Here is a 19,279-nt window from a genome sequence, read left to right as displayed (position 1 = left end):
CTCCCCCAACAAGATGGCGTCACTTGCCTGCTGACGGTCGACACGCGAAATGCGAATGCTTCGGCTGCAAGAATGTTCTGTCGTTTTGTGTTACTTCGTTTTGTGCCTTGCACAAGGTAAGTCCATTGTTTTTATATTATTTTCAGCTTACGTTGCGATTGCTGAGTTTTGACATTTGGGAAGTGCAATAAATGAAAAAAAAAAGACAGATATAGGAAACGCCATGATCCTTTGTGAAGAGTTGGGAAGTAGTCGCAGCAAGAGGAAAAATGCGCGGAAATCTGTCTACGGCCCTAAACTTGAAAAAGCTTCAAGTATCATTCAGTGTTTTATAGCTATGCGATAGGAAAGCTATACCTCAACGTAATGGCATATCGTTACTCGCAAAGCAAAATCTATTTCGCTGATAAATGGGCTATTTACTTCTATACCGTGCAACACACTCCTGCTTTTAAGCAAATTACTCGCACGTTCGCTGGTAGTAAGCCAGTGTTCAGCTGCGATTTGTATATTTGGAAAGCTGAACTATCCACGACTATTACGTAAGTTTCAATGGAAACCCTTTCGCAAATGGTTTAATGCCATGTTTTGATATCCAGCTTCACGTATAGTGCAAATTAACGCACATTTCGTAAAGGTCATCTGCAGCACGCCCCCAAACCTTTGATACCGCCATAGTTTGCAATATTTGGGATAGTTTCGTATTTTTAAAGTACAGTTCAAATTTCACCGTTTATTGTAACTGTTGCTGACATCAACCGGGTGGTTGTTTATTAGGCGCTTAACGTTGTAAGTATATGGACAAGTTTTGAACTCTACGCACATCGCGTCTCATGGTGTTCGACGATTATTTTCTTATAATAGTTAATGTCATTATTTCGAGCGTTCTGCCATCCTCTGTTGATAGGTCTTAGGTAGAAGTGGTTCCGAGATGTGTAGAGATAATACCTATTCGATTGCAAAGCGTAACAAGTACGAAAGTCCACTAAAAACGAGGTGACAAACCCATGGCGCGTAAGTGCGATCAGTACAGTGTTCACGGTAATTTTGTTTATCAGCGACCCTTTCCGCTAACAGGCTCCTTTAACAAGCCTCAATGCTTCTCTTTTTCAGCGCTCGACAATCGTGCGGAGCAGACGAAGCGTATAAAAGATAACATCACGAATACCGCCAAATACAGGAGGACGGCGAGGCCGCAGACTACCGCTAATGAAACGACCGTTGTTTCATTCGAACTGAAAGCCGTCAGTGTCCCCTGTCTGGTAGGAGGTCTTTTGTGAAAGTCCTCGTGTTATTGTAAAAAAGGTACACATCCGGTGTATTACCTGTCTGTACCCATCTCCATGCTAATAGTCATAGCAATTGATAGTCAAGAGCAACGTGTTTGAAAAAAAGTGGACATAATATGACGAAATAGCTAGAAGCGATACTATGCAAAGGCACTGAATCGCTATGACAATCCAAAAGCAGACATGTCCGAGATACCTTCGACCTGCACTACAAATGACGCTTCTGAGTGTGACAGTGATAAGTGCAAGTGGTAACACCGTCACTGTACTCGACAACAGTTTAAGATAAGTACTATAAGCCGTTGATACTATAACCAGGCAAATGGGCACTTACGTGTTTAGTACACTAACTTCCACAAGATTTCACATTGAAATGTGTTTTCCACTTTTCAAACCATAAAAAAGAAAGCATATGCGAAGGAAAGCACAAATCAAGGATGCTTATAATTTCTTCTGTAGCGATCTCTTTTTATCATATTTACACCGTCGAACTGGTTCTTTCAGACACCAAGGCGCCGTCACCTGTTCCTGAACGCATTCATTTGCCTGGTAAGGAAAACTGACCTGCTTTGGCGCCGCTGTAACCCGTTTATTTATGATCAGTGTCGGGCTATTGTGTATGAATCTCTTCGATGGGTCTCATTATTTTTCGACTTCAGCATCCTGGTGATTCACATTATGAAACCGTTAAGCGCACAAAGACGGGAACAAGAAGACGACACACAGAGCGCTGTCAGTGTACCAACTAGCTCGGACCCAGCCTCTTATTCAGTGATTCACATGTTTTACACAATGCTGCCACAGTTTGATAAACTCGCGTCGTATATCGTGCAACACATACACACACACACACACACACACACACACACACACACACACACACACACACACACACACACACACACACACACACACACACACACACACACACACACACGCACGCACGCACGCACGCACGCACGCACGCACGCACACGCACGCACGCACGCACGCGCGCGCACACGCACACACACACACACACACACACACACACACACACACACACACACACACACACACACACACACACACACACACACACACACACACACACACACACACACACACACACACACACACGAATGAGCGCGTAATGCTTCTGCATTAGCATATGGAATTCTTGGCTTCCCACATATCGCATGCAGCACGATACACACGATCTCCGTATAACATTAAAATCCACATTTGCGATTCAACATGCTCCAGATCACATGAGCCTACGGGGATCCCTCAGTGAGAGCCGTGTATTCCGCATATTCCCGCAAGTGTTTGTTTCCAAATGTCATACGGAACAAATCATGCACGACTTCTTTCATATGTTTTGAAACAGATTGTTACATGATAACCTACTATATTTATATCATCGCGTATAAGACTTACGTGTTTCTATAGAGCAGTCTGCAATATGCACAAAATAAAGGATCTTTCGCTTCCATGTTAACGCTTACAACACGTCACATCCATCTTTGTAAGATCTTCCTGGTTTACATACCCCCAATACGTTCGCTGGCTTTGTTCTATCTTCTGTATTTCCGAGAGTTACGTAGCCTCACGAGGACGAATATAAAATCGTGCTTCTGATATCGTGTTGGTCTCTTTTTTTTCTTTTCTTCGTTTTCTAGTCGTGGAGAGACAAGCGTGTCGGCTGGGATCCCAAGAATTACGGAGGTGTGGATAGCGTATTCCTCAACTCAAGCGAGATATGGACGCCATCGATAATCGAACTTTCTCCGTGAGTGCTTTATAATAACAGCATGCATCATGATGTAAGCCTTTTTGCAGTCTCCAGAATTACTTGCACGCTTGCGAGAATTAGCTGGGTTATATCGCGATTTCGCTATCTGGTGCATGTGAAAAACGTCTGGCAACCTTAAAAAGCAAGAATTTTACTGAGGACCCCGTGCTTCTTAATGAAATGGTTAAAACTTGGGAAAGGAATAGAGAAAGTAGAATCACAAAATTAACAATTAAATTCGCACTTCTGTGCGAGAAACAGACATTAACGTTTTTTATGTTGTATATTTTATAATATACAAAGCTGACTGAATATAAATAAGAGTATATAGCTTACAGGAAATTTTTAGAATTCCTACGAGGGTTTTGCTAAATTCCTAATCACGAAATTGCAGCATTTCTGAGAGAGGTGTCAAACCCAACTTTATTCAATTTAGAGATGTTGCTAAGTAAAAGTACCCAAATTGCGTTACTTTTTTTCACTGCAGAGTTGGAAGATTGTGAACTTGATACTACAGTTCTTGAAGTTCTCCGAACAAATTTGATATATATATATATATATATATATATATATATAATATATATATATATATATATATATATATATATATATATATATATATATATATATATATATATATGTCACGAGGCGTTCTGGGTGACCAAGCCCTCAGATGGTAGAGCCGAGCAGCGAGAGATGACAATCAGGGACAACACCGAAACGTAGCTTTTATGAATAATCTCGTCGTCGTCTTCTCCTTCCAAGCCAGATCCCCACTACCCATTATTTCCAGTACAGTTATCTCCCCCGGGGAAAAGAAGCCGTCCCGGCTACCTAGGGGTACGATAGCACAGGGGGATCATAGTAACGCTTTAAACGTTCTACATGCACAATTTCGCGGTTGCGACGACGCTTATCCGAAGGTGGTTCAAGAGGCTCCACGATATAGTTCACGGGAGATGTTTGGTTCACTACACGGTAGGGACCCTGGTAGTTTGACATGAGTTTCGGGGACAACCCAGGGGTCGAGGCAGGCACCCAAAGCCACACAAGCGAGCCAGGAGAATAGGATGCAGGCGCGACCGCGGCATCACGGTGGTGCTTCTGGCGCTGCTGGTCCTCTGACGTCAACATACGGGAGAGCTTTCGACACTCTTCTGCGTGTGCAGCAGCCTGGGACAGGGTGGTAGATTCCGAGGCATCAGGGCGATACGGAAGAATTGTATCCATGGTGGAGGATGGTTCGTGCCCATAAAGCAGGAAGAAGGGGGAAAATCCTGTGGTGGCCTGCGTGGCGGTATTATAAGCATATGTGACAAATGGGAGAACATGGTCCCAATTGCTATGGTCAGATGCGACGTACATGGCCATCATGTCACCAAGAGTGCGATTGAAGCGCTCAGCCATCCCATTAGTCTGCGGGTGATACGCAGTTGTTGTACGGTGAATGATACGGCATTCTTTGAGAAGAGCTTCTATGACGTCGGATAGAAATACACGCCCTCTATCACTGAGTAATTCTCTTGGGGCTCCATGGCGAAGTATGATGTGGCGCAGAAGAAACGAGGCAACATCACGCGCAGAGGCGCTGGGCAAAGGTGAAGTTTCCGCATAACGCGTAAGATGGTCGATGGCCACGATAACCCAGCGGTTGCCGTCTGAAGTGCTTGGTAGAGGGCCATAGAGATCGACGCCTACGCGATCAAATGCACGTCCTGGGCAAGGCAGAGGTTGCAGCGGGGCAGCTGAACGACGAGGAGGATCTTTGCGGCGTTGGCACGCGAGGCATGAGAGTACATAATGACGGACGAATCTGTACATCCCACGCCAATAATAACGAAGGCGGAGGCGTGTGTAAGTTTTGAGTACCCCTGCATGCGCGCACTGTGGATCATCGTGAAACGCCGCACAGAGATCCGAACGGAGATGCCGAGGGACCACAAGTAACCATTTGCGACCGTCCTGGAGGTAGTTACGGCGGTATAACAGCCCATCGCGAACGGAAAAGTGGTGTGCTTGGCGACGTAATGCACGGCTGACGGGGGGTGCCGATTGGTGTTGCAGGAAGTTTAGCAGAGAAACAATCCATGGGTCCTTCTTCTGCTCCAAAGGCATGTTCGTTGCAGATATGGACGACGCCGATAACGGCACGTTAGGTGAATTAGTCTCGCTATGTAGAGGAGAGCGAGACAAGGCATCTGCGTCGGAGTGTTTTCGGCCGGAACGGTAGAGTACTCGAATGTTGTACTCTTGGAGTCGAAGCGCCCATCGAGCTAGACGACCGGAAGGTTCCTTTAAAGAAGAAAGCCAGCACAGGGAATGGTGGTCGGTTATCACGTCAAATGGGCGGCCGTAGAGATAAGGTCGGAATTTAGTTATGGCCCAAATTATAGCCAAGCATTCTTTTTCTGTTACAGAATAGTTGGATTCAGCCTTCGTGAGTGCGCGACTGGCGAAAGCAACGACATACTCATCGAAGCCAGCCTTTCGTTGGGCAAGAACGGCGCCAAGGCCGACACCGCTGGCGTCCGTGTGAACTTCTGTCGGAGCGCTGGGGTCGAAATGCCGTAGGATCGGAGGAGAGGTCAGGAGATGACGCAGCGTATTAAACGCGGCCTCGCAACTTGGTGACCAGGTTGAAAGGTTGTGGTCCGCACGAAGAAGCTTTGTCAAAGGGTCTATGATGGTCGCGAAATTGCGGATGAAGCGGCGAAAGTACGAGCTTAACCCGATGAAGCTGCGAAGTTCTTTCAAGGTCTTTGGCCGCGGGAACTCAGCGACAGCTTGAAGTTTGGACGGATCAGGGAGCACCCCATCTTTTGACACGACATGGCCGAGAATGACTAGCTGCCGAGCTGCAAAGCGACACTTCTTCAAATTGAGCTGGAGGCCCGCGTTGGCGATGCATGTCAGGACGCGTTCAAGTCGAAGTAGATGGGATTGAAAGTCCGGTGAAAATATGACAATGTCGTCGAGATAACAAAGGCAGACCTGCCACTTAAGTCCGCGTAGAATGTTATCCATCATTCTTTCAAACGTTGCAGGCGCATTGCACAGACCGAAGGGCATGACGGTAAACTCATATAAACCGTCAGGGGTGACGAACGCAGTCTTCGGGCGGTCTGTCTCAGCCACCGGGACCTGCCAGTATCCGGACCGTAAGTCGATGGACGAGAAGAATTCGGAGCCTTGGAGGCAGTCTAGCGCGTCGTCAATACGTGGTAGAGGATAAACATCCTTACGGGTTATCTTGTTGAGTCGACGGTAGTCTACACAAAACCGAATGGTGCCATCCTTCTTCCTGACCAGCACTACAGGAGAGGCCCAGGGACTGTTCGAAGGTTGTATGACGCCGCGTTTGAGCATGTCGCCTACGTGCTCGTCGATGACGCGGCGCTCCGTTGCTGACACACGATACGGCCGTTGGCGCAATGGCGCATGGTCTCCGGTGTCGATGTGGTGGACAACTGTGGAAGTGCGGCCTAAACGAGCTTGTTGTAGGTCGAATGATGTCCGAAAGCGGTTAAGGAGGGCCACAATCTGGGCGTGCTGACTCGTAGTGAGGTTGGGGTCAATGCACCGAGAAAACGTGACTTCACGAGACGGCTCCGCAGGAGTAGCGTCAACGCCGACGGCGTCAACCTCGACAGAAGCCGGGTTGTCAGGCACAGTATAAACAAAGCTTTGGTCAAGTTCGTCAGCATGACCGAGACACTCAGCGTGGTGCAAGGTAGCAGGACAAGAAAACATGTTCACAACATAAAGAGCGCTGACACCCTGTCGAACGGTAAGAAGGGCAAAAGGGAGCAAGAAAGGATGACGGTGAGTAGCAAGCTTCGACGGTGTGAAAAGAACTGTGGAGTCCGAAAATGCAGCGCAGGATACGGGTACAAGGGTGGAAGAGAAAGGAGGAACGTCGGTGTCGCTGGCGACTAACACCCGAGAAGAGGCGCCGGAGGAATCTTCGAAAATGTTGCCGCCGAATGGAGACAGCGAAAGTTCAGCACGGGCGCAATCGATAACGGCATCATGAGATGACAGGAAGTTCCAGCCTAAAATCATGGCATGAGAGCAGCGAGGCAGAACGACAAACTCGATGTGGTACAGGGCATCGTCTATAGAAACCCGGACGGTGCACGCTCCCAATGGGTCAATCGGCTCGGCGCTTGCTGTACGTAGCGAAATCGCAGAAAACGGCGTCGTGACTTTTCTGAGCTTAAGACGAAGCTGGTCAGAAATAACTGACACCGCTGCTCCCGTATCGACAAGCGCATGAACGGCAATACCTTCGGCAAAAACGACAATTACATTGGTCGGGAATAAATGAGGACTTGCGCAGTTCGCTGATATCGCAGTTCTTGCCTCCGGAACTGCGTCATTCAGTTTTCCTCGTGGACAGCTTCAGGTCGGCGGATGAGGGGAGACAGAGAACGTCGACGAGGAGATGGAGACCGACGAGTACTGTAGCCTCGGGAAGAAGGCGCGGCGTCGAAGTGTGGACCGGCAGGAGCCGAACGGTAAGTGTAGTCCGGACCATTGCTTTGTGGTCGTGCAGAGTCGGAATACCAAGCACGGCGGCGGCAGAATCGTGCTACATGGCCAGCACATCCGCATGAGAAACAGATGGGCCGGTTGTCTTGGGTGCGCCACGGATTGAAAACAGGGGCCGCAGATTCAGCGAGGTATTGCCGAGCCGGGTGAAGGGGCTGCGGTGGTGGACCGTAGTTTCTTGTCGGCGTATAGTTTGCGGTCGCGGGTAAAGGTGAAGAGAAGGTGGGCGTAGGTGCGTATTGCACAGCCGCAGACGGCGGCCTCGGCTTGGCGGCGGCTGCAGCGTACGTAAGCGGAGCTGTCACTGGAGCCGGCTGATGAGCAAGTGGTACGATGCCTGCGACTTGTTCGTGTATGACCTGACGGATCTCGGGAGTCAGGAGCGATTCAGACGCTTGGGCGGCTGGCAGAAGAGACAGCTGGCGCGCGACTTCTTCCCGAACAAATTGCTTGACCTGGTCGAGGAACGACGAGTCGGAAGCAACAGCACATGAACTGTTTGTTAAAGCCGAAAGCGTGCCGTCTGGTATTAGAGCTCGTCGTGTGGAAAGCCGTTGTTTGCGCAGTTCTTCGTAGCTCTGGCATAGTGTAATCACTTCGTTGACCGTCTGTGGGTTTTTCGCCAAGAGCATTTGGAAGGCGTCGTCCTCTATGCCTTTCAGGATATTCCTTATCTTCTCGTCTTCGGTCATGGACGGGTTAATGCGCCGGCAAATGTCAACTACATCTTCTATGTAGCTGGTGAAGTTTTCACCTTTTTGTTGAGCACGACTGCGCAGCTGTTGCTCAGCCCGAAGCTTGCGGACGGCGGGGCGACCGAATACTTCTTGAAGTCTAGCTTTGAATGCTGTCCAGGTGGGAAACTCTGATTCGTGGTTGTGGAACCAAACGTTGGCGACTCCGGAGAGGTAGAAGCTGACGAAGCTGAGTTTATCCGCGTCATTCCATTTATTAGAGACGCTGACTTTGTCGTACAATGACAACCAATAGTCCACGTCTTGATCTTCAGCTCCACTGAAGATGGGAGGGTCTCGTTGGCGTGGCGTACCTGAACAGACGACTGCAGGTGACGCCTGGGGAATAGTGCTCTGCCCAGCATCGTCAGGCATGGTTGGCACGGGAGGGATCGTCCGGTTTCGGAGTTCCAGGTCTGGAAGTAACCCGCACCTCCACCAAATGTCACGAGGCGTTCTGGGTGACCAAGCCCTCAGATGGTAGAGCCGAGCAGCGAGAGATGACAATCAGGACAACACCGAAACGTAGCTTTTATGAATAATCTCGTCGTCGTCTTCTCCCTCCAAACCAGATCCCCACTACCCATTATTTCCAGTACAATATATATATATATATTGAAGACAAAAAAATACAAACTACTACTTCGTGTCCATGCATTAAATAGGATCTACCGAGCTATTCTCTCTTAAAGACCCTCTTATTGCCCACTGAAATAAGAGGCATGTCCTTGCTCATTGAAATTTTATCGCAGTATTTAGTTTGCATATCATTCGAATGTACAGTGGGTATTGTATTGAACAAGTAATTGAATACTTAAAACACAAACGAGCGTGCTTGCGATGGGATGTTGCAGCGTCTAAAAGCACTGGTTACCTGGTATCAAGTTAGCTAAACAAAAACCTGGACATATGAGACAAATAGAAAATGGCGGTGGTATAACAACATGAACGGAACAATATAAAAGAGCCTAAATGATATGTCGTGCGAAACGGCGCTAAGCTGCGATTGCAGCGTTGATTAATTGCAGGTTAAATGACGTCAGAATTAGTCATCGCCTGGATAGTTTTGCGAGAAAAAAAATACTTCTTGTGCTAGCGACAACATTGGACAAACGAAACATTGAAGTAATGAATAGAACAAGAATATTATACTATGTTCTTTCCGCATATAGAACTCGGTTTGGCAGAAAAAAAACTAATGCAGCATTGCTACCGAAAGTTCGAGGCCCTTTAACGTCGCAGCAATTCATTATTTAAGTTATAGAACTTCGCCACCAAGTTCTCGCCGCCGCAATAGCGCGTCTTTAATTAACGTAATTGTGGTACCTGATATGACAAGGTCTCGTATTTTTGTCTTGAGAGAGAGAATAATTTTTAATGAAAATCCCGGAGAGGTTAGCCTGGTTTGTCGTCTGTCTTGTAGCTTTCATGTAACTACACTGATGCACTAATGTAAGTATCGTTTATTGCAGCGGTAATAACACATAGTCGGCAATCACTATGTGGTGTCATATGAATACGCTTGTTTCAGTTTGGAGTTGAGTAGGCCCAGGGACGCCATGGTATCACTCACCAGTGCCGGGGAGGCTACATGGTGCCCGCTCTACTCCATCAGTGGGATATGCGAGGTGAGGCAGGCACCTTGACATTCTAGCCACCTTATCTGAGTGCTACTGACAACCAGGATATACGAACTAAGAAAGATGGAGGATTTTTCTCCGCAATTTTCGGCTATGACGTTCGCTCCTTGCACATAATCAGCCACGTTAGTTATTAAATTCAGTTTCATAGAACAACTGAAACTTTGTTCCGCAGGAGTTAACCTCCACTTAGTGTGAGCAAAGCTTTACGTAGTTCAACTGACCGTTTCGCACGGGTGCTTGTGCTGTACCGCATTGCTATTCGTTACAACGAAATTACTTCTTAGAAGTTCAATCCACATAGCATTTAACAGTATTGAGGATGATGTCAAGGATTAAGCTACAACTCTATGGTGGTATTGCTGTTTCACTTTCTACAACTTTCTAATCAATCAACTGGCGTTTATTCTTGTTTTTCTTCTTTCTTTTTTCGATCAAACTTTCTCTAGACGGACATGAGCGACTTTCCCTTCGACCGGCACAGTTGCCATGTGGCCTTCACCAACGCCATGTCGCAGGAGAAGGATGTCAACCTGACGCTGGCGGGCCAGCCGACACTTCCCGAACAGGAACACTCAGAGTTTGCAGTTCTCTCAATAGAGGGCAAGAGGTGAGCCTGCAGTGTACACCCGTATCGTTCCACACTCACTTTCCTCGTACTCATTATTACCCCAAAACAAGGTGTTATTTGCAATACTGTCAACAGGCAGAGAGGTAGATGGAATTCCATCTACAAGAGTATGTCAGCGGATCAACAAAAACCTGAGCTACTTGGTAGTTGGTCGCACTGAAATAATCTCCTTTTTGGGACCTTAGAACACAAATAAGACAAGCGCTAATTTCTTCCAATTTGTATCAACAACTTCGATAAATCTGCGTTCTTTAACATTAGACGAGCATCTATACTGCCGAAAGAAGATGTTATTGGCTATGACGGCCGCTCCTTGGCACAATCAGGCATCGTTACTTATTAAAATCAGTTGCATATGAGCAATTCATGTTGCTCCGTGAGAGGACCGACAGGTGTTGTCCATGAGTTCTCTCTGGTGGTCGTGTTTAAACGCCCAGCTTTTTAACCGTGGTATGTCAGTAGGAAAGACAATACGGCTGAAGAGCAACACGCGCAAGCGTGTACACGCACTCATCGTAACATCACTCTCAGAGCCCTGCGGAACTCGATGTTCGTATGGCTCCGTAACATATTAATTAAATTACGAGTTTAATATGACAAAGCACACTGGGGATTCAGGAGCCGCAGGACGCTAGAGGAAAACGCGCATCCACGTCTTTTGCATTCAACTATTAAGGAGGACTTTAAAGAGTTGGTGAAATACCGCAACTGATTTGTGTGACAGTTGAAAAATGATAAATCTTGAGACGCCGCAAAACTTCCGGACAACACATCGCCAGTCACCTGCTGAGTTTCCAATGGGCGAGTTCGAGTATCCGAGATCTCGTTCCACGTTGCTGCTGGAGAGGCGAACGTCGCTGCACCTGTTCACCGTCCTGCTGCCCACCGTCGCTGGGTTCTGCTCTCGCTGCTAGTTCCTTCTGGCTTCCGCCAGAGTCGGAGCGCAAGCTCACTCTCGTTGGAGCCGCCCTGCTGATTTCTCCTGCTTCGTGCTATACCGAGCGGACGAGACCGTCTCCTATTCGGGAAAAGTGCCTAGGATTGGTAAGTAGACTGCGTAAGTTAGAAATCGGAAAAGATGTACAAGAGTATAAACACAGGAAAGAAAGTCGCGGGCAGACAATTGTTACTTCTAGCCATAGGCGAGGAATACAAAGGGAGCTACCTCAGACTCACTCAGAGAACATATTTTTGCCTAGCGATCACCTGGACTCAGACTCATCGAAATTTAATATTGGCTGGGCTCTCACTTGCACTCAGACTCCCGAATATTCTCCCGAATCTTGCTTACTTGGACTCAGGTTCTCAGGTATTCTACTTAATTGAGAACACTCGAGCTCCAACTCATAAAAATTTACTGAGTCCGGCGTACTGGGATTCAGGCGCACCAAAATTATACTCCACCGACGTTACATGAGGACGTCGTCACACGGCGTCGTCGCTTGGGGAAAAGATGCGCCGATCCCGAAAGTCGAGCAACACCACGTCAGGCGCAGAAAGCTTGAGGTGGGGATAAACAATGACTGAGAACGTCTAGGTAACTTAGTGCGTGTCTCTCACACTGCAATTCCGTATCTCCTTGAAAGAAGCATGGTCCCCGATTGTAAAAGTGAATGCATTACCAAGTGTCCAGCAGGTTTTCGCCTTGAGGTGTTACGGAGTAGATGATCAGTCGTCGCGTCAACAAAGTGCACATAATGCCTTACAGACGTTATCTGGTGCCTCACTTCTCCGCAGAATGACGACTGATGGCTTAGTAGGTGCTTCCCAACTTCACAAAAGTTGTGATTTATGGCGTAGTGGGTACGTTTCTAGTGCACTTGTTGGTAGCCCCAAGAGAGCTTTATAACGGGCTCTAGAAACGCCACTCTTCCAGCTTTCGCTGTGACTGTGCTGCGGTTTCAGCGCAGGCCTGGCGTTTTTTTATCCCTCGCGCTTTGCAGTCAAAGTTGTTGGAGGCGGGGCTTGATGAACGCCCTCATCGCGGCCAGCTGTCCTGAGCACAAACATGGCACGGAGTCCACCGTCCTGCGCGCTTCCCGTGTTCCTCGTGAAGTTATCGGAGTTCGTGGCCCACCGGCTGCCCTGTCCCTGTCCTGCAGGCCGATCGGGCATCGGGGACGACGAGGGAGGCGTACAGAACAAGTCCTTCAACAACGCCGTGGCCCGCGAGTGTACCGGCGGCTCGAGCTCTGGACCGGGTTTCTAGGACTCGTATTCACGGCTGCTTATGTAGTACTATGCCTGTGACTTCCCTTGCGATGATCCTGAACATAAGACTAAACCTGCAGCAAGTCGACACAACTGCAAGGCGTTGTGTTTGTCGCACGGCTCAGTTGCATCTGCAACGCAGTGTACCGTTTTCGGAAAATCTGAAATCAGTCAAGTTGCTTTTAAAAGGCCATGATCTAAGCAGACTACTATCTATGTTCTTGGAAGGCAACGTGTCTACATGCAGATCCCATGCACAGAAGTTCACTGCACATGCATAGAATTGCACAGATTGACTGATGTTAGACAGGAAAGCCATACCTCAGCACAACAAGCCAAGAGAAAAACGCGCGACTTCTTCCCGAAACAAATTGCTTGACCTGTCAAGGAACGACGAGTCGGAAGCAAAAGCACATGAACGTTTTTAAAGCCGAAAGCGTGCCGTCTGGTATTAAGCTCGTCGTGTGGAAAGCCGTTTTTGCGCAGTTCTTCGTAGCTCTGGCATAGTGTAATCACTTCGTTGACCGTCTTGGGTTTTTCGCCAAGAGCATTTGGAAGGCGTCGTCCTCTATGCCTTTCAGGATATTCCTTATCTTCTCGTCTTCGGTCATGGACGGTTTGCGCCGGCAAATGTCAACTACATCTTCTATGTAGCTGTGAAGTTTTCACCTTTTGTTGAGCCCGACCTGCGCAGCTGTTGCTCAGCCCGAAGCTTGCGACGGGCGGGGCGACCGAATACTTCTTGAAGTCTGCTTTGAATGCTGTCCAGGTGGGAAACTCTGATTCGTGGTTTGGGAACCAACGTTGGCGACTCCGGAGAGGTAGAAGCGACGAAGCTGAGTTTATCCGCGTCATTCCATTTATTAGAGACGCTGACTTTGTCGTAACAATGAACCAATAGTCCACGTCCTTGATCTTCGAGCTCCACTGAAAATGGGAGGGTCTCGTTGGCGTGGCGTACCTGAACAGACTGCAGGTGACGCCTGGGAATAGTGCTTTGCCCAGCATCGTCCAGGCATGGTTGGCACGGGAGGGATCGTCCGTTTCGGAGTTCCAGGTCTGGAAGTACCCCGCACCTCCACCAAATGTCACGAGGCGTTCTGGGTGACCAAGCCCTCAGATGGTATAGCCGAGCAGCGAGAGATGACATCAGGAAACACCGAAACGTAGCTTTTATGAATAATCTCGTCGTCGTCTTCTCCCTCCAAACCAGATCCCCACTACCCATTATTTCCAGTACAATATATATATTATATTGAAGACAAAAAATACAAACTACTACTTCGTGTCCATGCTTAATAGATCTACCGAGCTATTCTCTCTTAAAGACCCTCTTATTGCCCACTGAAATAAGAGGCATGTCCTTGCTCATTGAAATTTTATCGCAGTATTTAGTTTGCATATCATTCGAATGTACAGTGGGTATTGTATTGAACAAGTAATTGAATACTTAAAACACAAACGAGCGTGCTTGCGATGGGATGTTGCAGCGTCTAAAAGCACTGGTTACCTGGTATCAAGTTAGCTAAACAAAAACCTGGACATTGAGACAAATAGAAAATGGCGGTGGTATAACAACATGAACGGAACAATTATAAAGAGCCTAAATGATATGTCGTGCGAAACGGCGCTAAGCTGCGATTGCAGCGTTGATTAATTGCAGGTTAAATGACGTCAGAATTAGACATCGCCTGGATGGTACTGCGAGAAAAAGAATACTTCTTGTGCTAGCGACAACACTGGACAAACGAAACATTGAAGTAATGAATAGAACAAGAATATTATACTATGTTCTTTCCGCATATAGAACTCGGTTGGCAGAAAAAAAACTAATGCAGCATTGCTACCGAAAGTTCGAGGCCCTTTAACGTCGCAGCTATTCATTATTTAAATTATAGAACTTCGCCACCAAGTTCTCGCCTCCGCAATAGCGCGTCTTTAATTAACGTAATTGTGGTACCTGATATGACAATGTCTCGTATTTTTGTCTTGAGAGAGAGAATAATTTTTAATGAAAATCCCGGAGAGGTTAGCCTGGTTTTGTCGCCTGTCTTGTAGCTTTCATGTAACTACACTGATGCACTAATGTAAGTATCGTTTATTGCAGCGGTAATAACACATAGTCGGTAATCACTATGTGGCGTCATATGAATACGCTTGTTTCAGTTTGGAGTTGAGTAGGCCCAGGGACGCCATGGTGTCACTCACCAGTGCCGGGGAGGCTACATGGTGCCCGCTCTACTCCATCAGTGGGATATGCGAGGTGAGGCAGGCACCTTGACATTCTAGCCAGTGCTACTGACAACCACGATATACGAACTAAGAAAGATGAAGGATTTTTCTCCGTAATTTTCGGCTATGACGTTGGCTCCTTGCACATAATCAGCCACGTTAGTTATTAAATTCAGTTTCATAGAACAACTGAAACTTTGTTCCGCAGGAGTTAACCTCCACTTAGTGTGCTGGTAAGCAAAGTTGTACGTAGTTCAGTTGACCGTTTCACACGGGTGCTTGTGCTGCACCACATTGATATTCGTTACAACGAAATTACTTCTTACAAGTTCAATCCACATAGCATTTAACAGTATTGAGGATGATGTCAAGGATTAAGCTACAACTCTATGGTGGTATTGCTGTTTCACTTTCTACAACTTTCTAACAATCAACTGGCGTTTATTCTCGTTTTTCTTCTTTCTTTTTTCGATCAAACTTTCTCTAGACGGACATGAGCGACTTTCCCTTCGACCGGCACAGTTGCCACGTGGCCTTCACCAACGCTATGTCGCAGGAGAAGGATGTCAACCTGACGCTGGCGGGCCAGCCGACACTTCCCGAACAGGAACACTCGGAGTTTGCAGTTCTCTCAATAGAGGGCAAGAGGTGAGCCTGCAATACACCTGTGTCTTTCTACACTCCCTTTCCTCGTACTCACTATTACCTCAAAAGAAGGTGTTATTTGCAATACTGTCAACAGGCAGAGAGGTAGATGGAATTCCATCTACAAGAGTATGTCAGCGGATCAACAGAAACCTGAGCTAGTTGACAGTTGGTCGCACTGAAATTATCTCCTTTTTGGAACCTTAGAACACAAATAAGACAAGTGCTAATTTCTTCCAATTTGTATCAACAACTTCGATAAATCTGCGTTCTTTAACATTAGACGAGCATCTATACTGCCGAAAGAAGATGTTATTGGCTAGTGACGGCCGCTCCTTGCACAATCAGCATCGTTACTTATTAAAATCAGGTGCATATGAGCAATTCATGTTGCTCACTTGAGAGGACCGACAGGTGTTGTCCTGAGTTCTCTCTGGTGGTCGTGTTTACACGCCCCGCTTTTAACGTGTATGTCAGTAGGAAGACAATACGGCTGAAGAGCAACACGCGCAAGCGTGTTACACGCACTCATCGTAAACATCACTCATCAGAGCCCTGCGGAACTCGATGTTCGTATTGCTCCGTAACAATATTAATTAAATTACGAGGTTTAATATGACAAAGCAACACTGGGGATTCAGGAGCCGCAGGACGCTAGAGGAAAACGCGCATTCCACGTCTTTTGCATTCAACTATTAAGGAGGACTTTAAAGAGTTGGTGAAATACCGCAACTGATTTGTGTGACAGTTGAAAAATGATAAATCTTGAGACGCCGCAAAACTTCCCGGACACACATCGGCCAGGTCCCTGCTGAGTTTCCAAATGGGCGAGTTCGAGTATCCCGAGATCTCGTTCCACGTGCTGCTGGAGAGGCGAACGTCGCTGCACCTGTTCACCGTCCTGCTGCCCACCGTCGCTGTGGTTCTGCTCTCGCTGCTAGTCTTCTGGCTTCCGCCAGAGTCGGAGCGCAAGCTCACTCTCGTTGGAGCCGCCCTGCTGATGTCACTGCTTCTGCTATACCGAGCGGACGAGACCGTCTCCTATTCGGGAAAAGTGCCTAGGATTGGTAAGTAGACTGCGTAAGTTAGAAATCGGAAAAGATGTACAAGAGTATAAACACAGGAAAGAAAGTCGCGGGCAGACAATTGTTACTTCTAGCCATAGGCGAGGAATACAAAGGGAGCTACCTCAGACTCACTCAGAGAACATATTTTTGCCTAGCGATCACCTGGACTCAGACTCATCGAAATTTAATATTGGCTGGGCTCTCACTTGCACTCAGACTCCCGAATATTCTCCCGAATCTTTGCTTACTTGGACTCAGGTTCTCAGGTATTCTACTTAATTGAGAACACTCGAGCTCCAACTCATAAAAAATTTACTGAGTCGGCGTACTGGGATTCAGGCGCACCAAAATTATACTCCACCGACGTTACATGAGGACGTCGTCACACGGCGTCGTCGCTTGGGGAAAAGATGCGCCGATCCCGAAAGTCGAGCAACACCACGTCAGGCGCAGAAAGCTTGAGGTGGGGATAAACAATGACTGAGAACGTCTAGGTAACTTAGTGCGTGTCTCTCACACTGCAATTCGTTATTCCTTGAAAGAAGCATGGTCCCCGATTGTAAAAGTGAATGCATTACCAAGTGTCCGCAGGTTTTCGCCTTGAGGTGTTACGGAGTATGATGATCAGTCGTCGCGTCAACAAAGTGCACATAATGCCTTACAGACGTATAGCTGGTGCCTCACTTCTCCGCAGAATGACGAATGATGGCTTAGTAGGTGCTTCCCAACTTCACAAAAGTTGTGATTTATGGCGTAGTGGGTACGTTTCTAGTGCACTTGTATTGTAGCCCCAAGAGAGCTTATAACGGGCTCTAGAAACGCCACTCTTCCAGCTTTCGCTGTGACTGTGCTGCGGTTTCAGCGCAGGCCTGGCGTTTTTTTATCCCTCGCGCTTTGCAGTCAAAGTTGTTGGAGGCGGGGTCTTGATGAACGCCCTCATCGCGGCCAGCGCTGTCCTGAGCACAAACATGGCACGGAGTCCACCGTCCTGCGCGCTTCCCGTGTTCCTCGTGAAGTTATCGGAGTTCGTGGCCCACCGGCTGCCCTGTCCCTGTCCTGCAGGCCGATCGGGCATCGGGGACGACGAGGGAGGCGTACAGAACAAGTCCTTCAACAACGCCGTGGCCCGCGAGTGGTACACGGCGGCTCGAGCTCTGGACCGTGTTCTAGGACTCGTATTCACGGCTGCTTATGTAGTACTATGCCTGTGACTTTCCCTTGCGATGATCCTGAACATAAGACTAAACACTGCAGCAAGTCGACACACACTGCAAGGCGTTGTGTTTGTCGCACGGCTCAGTTGCATCTGCAACGCAGTGTACCGTTTCGGAAAATCTGAAGATCAGTCAAGTTGCTTTTAAAAGGCCATGATCTAAGCAGACTACTATCTATGTTCTTGGAAGGCAACGTGTCTACATGCAGATCCCATGCACAGAAGTTCACTGCACATGCATAGAATTGCACAGAATTGACTGATGTTAGACAGGAAAGCCATACCTCAGCACAACAAAGCCAAAGAGAAAAATTAGTAGAGCTGTGCCAGTAAATTAGCTTAATACAGTCAAAAAGGCCAGCCTTACGGCGAAAAGCAAAGGCTTAAAAAACAGCATGACATAGTGTAACATACAGGGTGTACTGCTTTTACTTACTTCTTACACTACCAGAAAAGAAGATTAATTGTTCGCATTAATTGTTCCTCTTATTGGTGAGTCCTGACTGCACACATACATAACTCCCTTTAAAGGGGCCCTGCACCCAAATTTCATTCACGTAGTTTTACGTTGCAACGCGTTCCTTGTGTCGTCCTGAGATGAAGGCAAAAAGAATTTTGGAGATAGACGCTCGCAGAGAGAAGTTATTGAACTTCCAAACTCAACATAGAAGCAGATGACAGAAATTGGCATACCCTTTCGTATTTCATTCACCCAGTGACGTGTCAGGCTCGTTTTCGTTGCTTCCAATCAAAACGCGGCTTACATATTGAAGTACTGGAACTATATAGTATAACTGGAACCCTGCAGCACATGGTGGCCTTCCTGCCGCAAGCGGGCGCCGCACTTTCTGGCGGATTCAGTTTAGTACAATTTAGGAAACGACTCTCTGTTGACAAATGAGAGGTCGGAACGAATCAGAAACGATGCGCTGCTCCGAGTGGACGGACTTTGAACGCGAGCTCCCACGAAAAAGCGACGCGCTATGCGTCGTTACGTTCGAAGACACGACGCTAAAAGTAGCCGGGATGCCACCGAGACCGATGCCACTCGAGGAGGACAACGACGAGGGCCATGCAGGAACGCCGAATGGAACACCCCCATACGCAAGCTGACTGAACCAACGCAGCGCATGACAATGCAGGGAAATTCTGTGTATTGTGATAGAGGAATGAATGGTTTTGCCCTGATACAGAAACGCCAAGTATGGTGCATTTGTGCAGGCTGCGCCTTGCGTAGACCGTTCGACAGCGATACAGCGGCATTGAACACCACAGACACTGCAATTGATGCA

General features: G+C 47.6%; 1 protein-coding gene across 4 annotated transcripts; it reads left to right on the top strand.

Annotated features, from left to right (window-relative positions):
- The first annotated feature begins 7 nt into the window (after positions 1–7).
- On the top strand, positions 8–18,204 carry LOC119407041 (acetylcholine receptor subunit beta). 4 transcript variants are annotated; one of them, XM_037673869.2, is made up of 8 exons: positions 8–116; positions 1,114–1,262; positions 1,794–1,838; positions 2,951–3,060; positions 14,997–15,093; positions 15,550–15,710; positions 16,512–16,774; positions 17,675–18,204. In XM_037673869.2, the coding sequence occupies exons 1-8, from the start codon at positions 50–52 to the stop codon at positions 17,983–17,985; spliced, it is 1,203 nt and encodes a 400-aa protein (XP_037529797.1). In that variant the 5' UTR covers positions 8–49; the 3' UTR covers positions 17,986–18,204. The 4 variants fall into 4 exon arrangements, with proteins under 4 accessions (XP_037529797.1, XP_049275595.1, XP_037529798.1 ...); XM_049419638.1 differs by lacking the exon at positions 14,997–15,093 and adding an exon at positions 9,880–9,976; XM_037673870.2 differs by lacking the exons at positions 14,997–15,093; positions 15,550–15,710 and adding exons at positions 9,880–9,976; positions 10,438–10,598.
- The last annotated feature ends 1,075 nt before the right edge of the window (positions 18,205–19,279 follow it).

This window comes from Rhipicephalus sanguineus, chromosome 10 (assembly GCF_013339695.2).
Source record: "Rhipicephalus sanguineus isolate Rsan-2018 chromosome 10, BIME_Rsan_1.4, whole genome shotgun sequence".
Lineage (NCBI taxonomy): Eukaryota > Metazoa > Arthropoda > Arachnida > Ixodida > Ixodidae > Rhipicephalus > Rhipicephalus sanguineus.
The sequence above is the reverse complement of the archived record's forward strand: the minus strand, read 5'-3'. Positions and strand labels throughout refer to the sequence as shown.

What these genes read in the sequence shown, in the direction of transcription:
- LOC119407041 (XM_037673869.2), top strand. Translation starts at nt 50, where the DNA reads ATGCGAATGCTTCGGCTGCAAGAATGTTCTGTCGTTTTGTGTTACTTC. An exon ending in CCGTCAGTGTCCCCTGTCTG is followed by an intron (nt 1,263 to 1,793) that starts GTAGGAGGTCTT and finishes TGGTTCTTTCAG; the next exon opens with ACACCAAGGCGCCGTCACCT. An exon ending in TCGATAATCGAACTTTCTCC is followed by an intron (nt 3,061 to 14,996) that starts GTGAGTGCTTTA and finishes CGCTTGTTTCAG; the next exon opens with TTTGGAGTTGAGTAGGCCCA.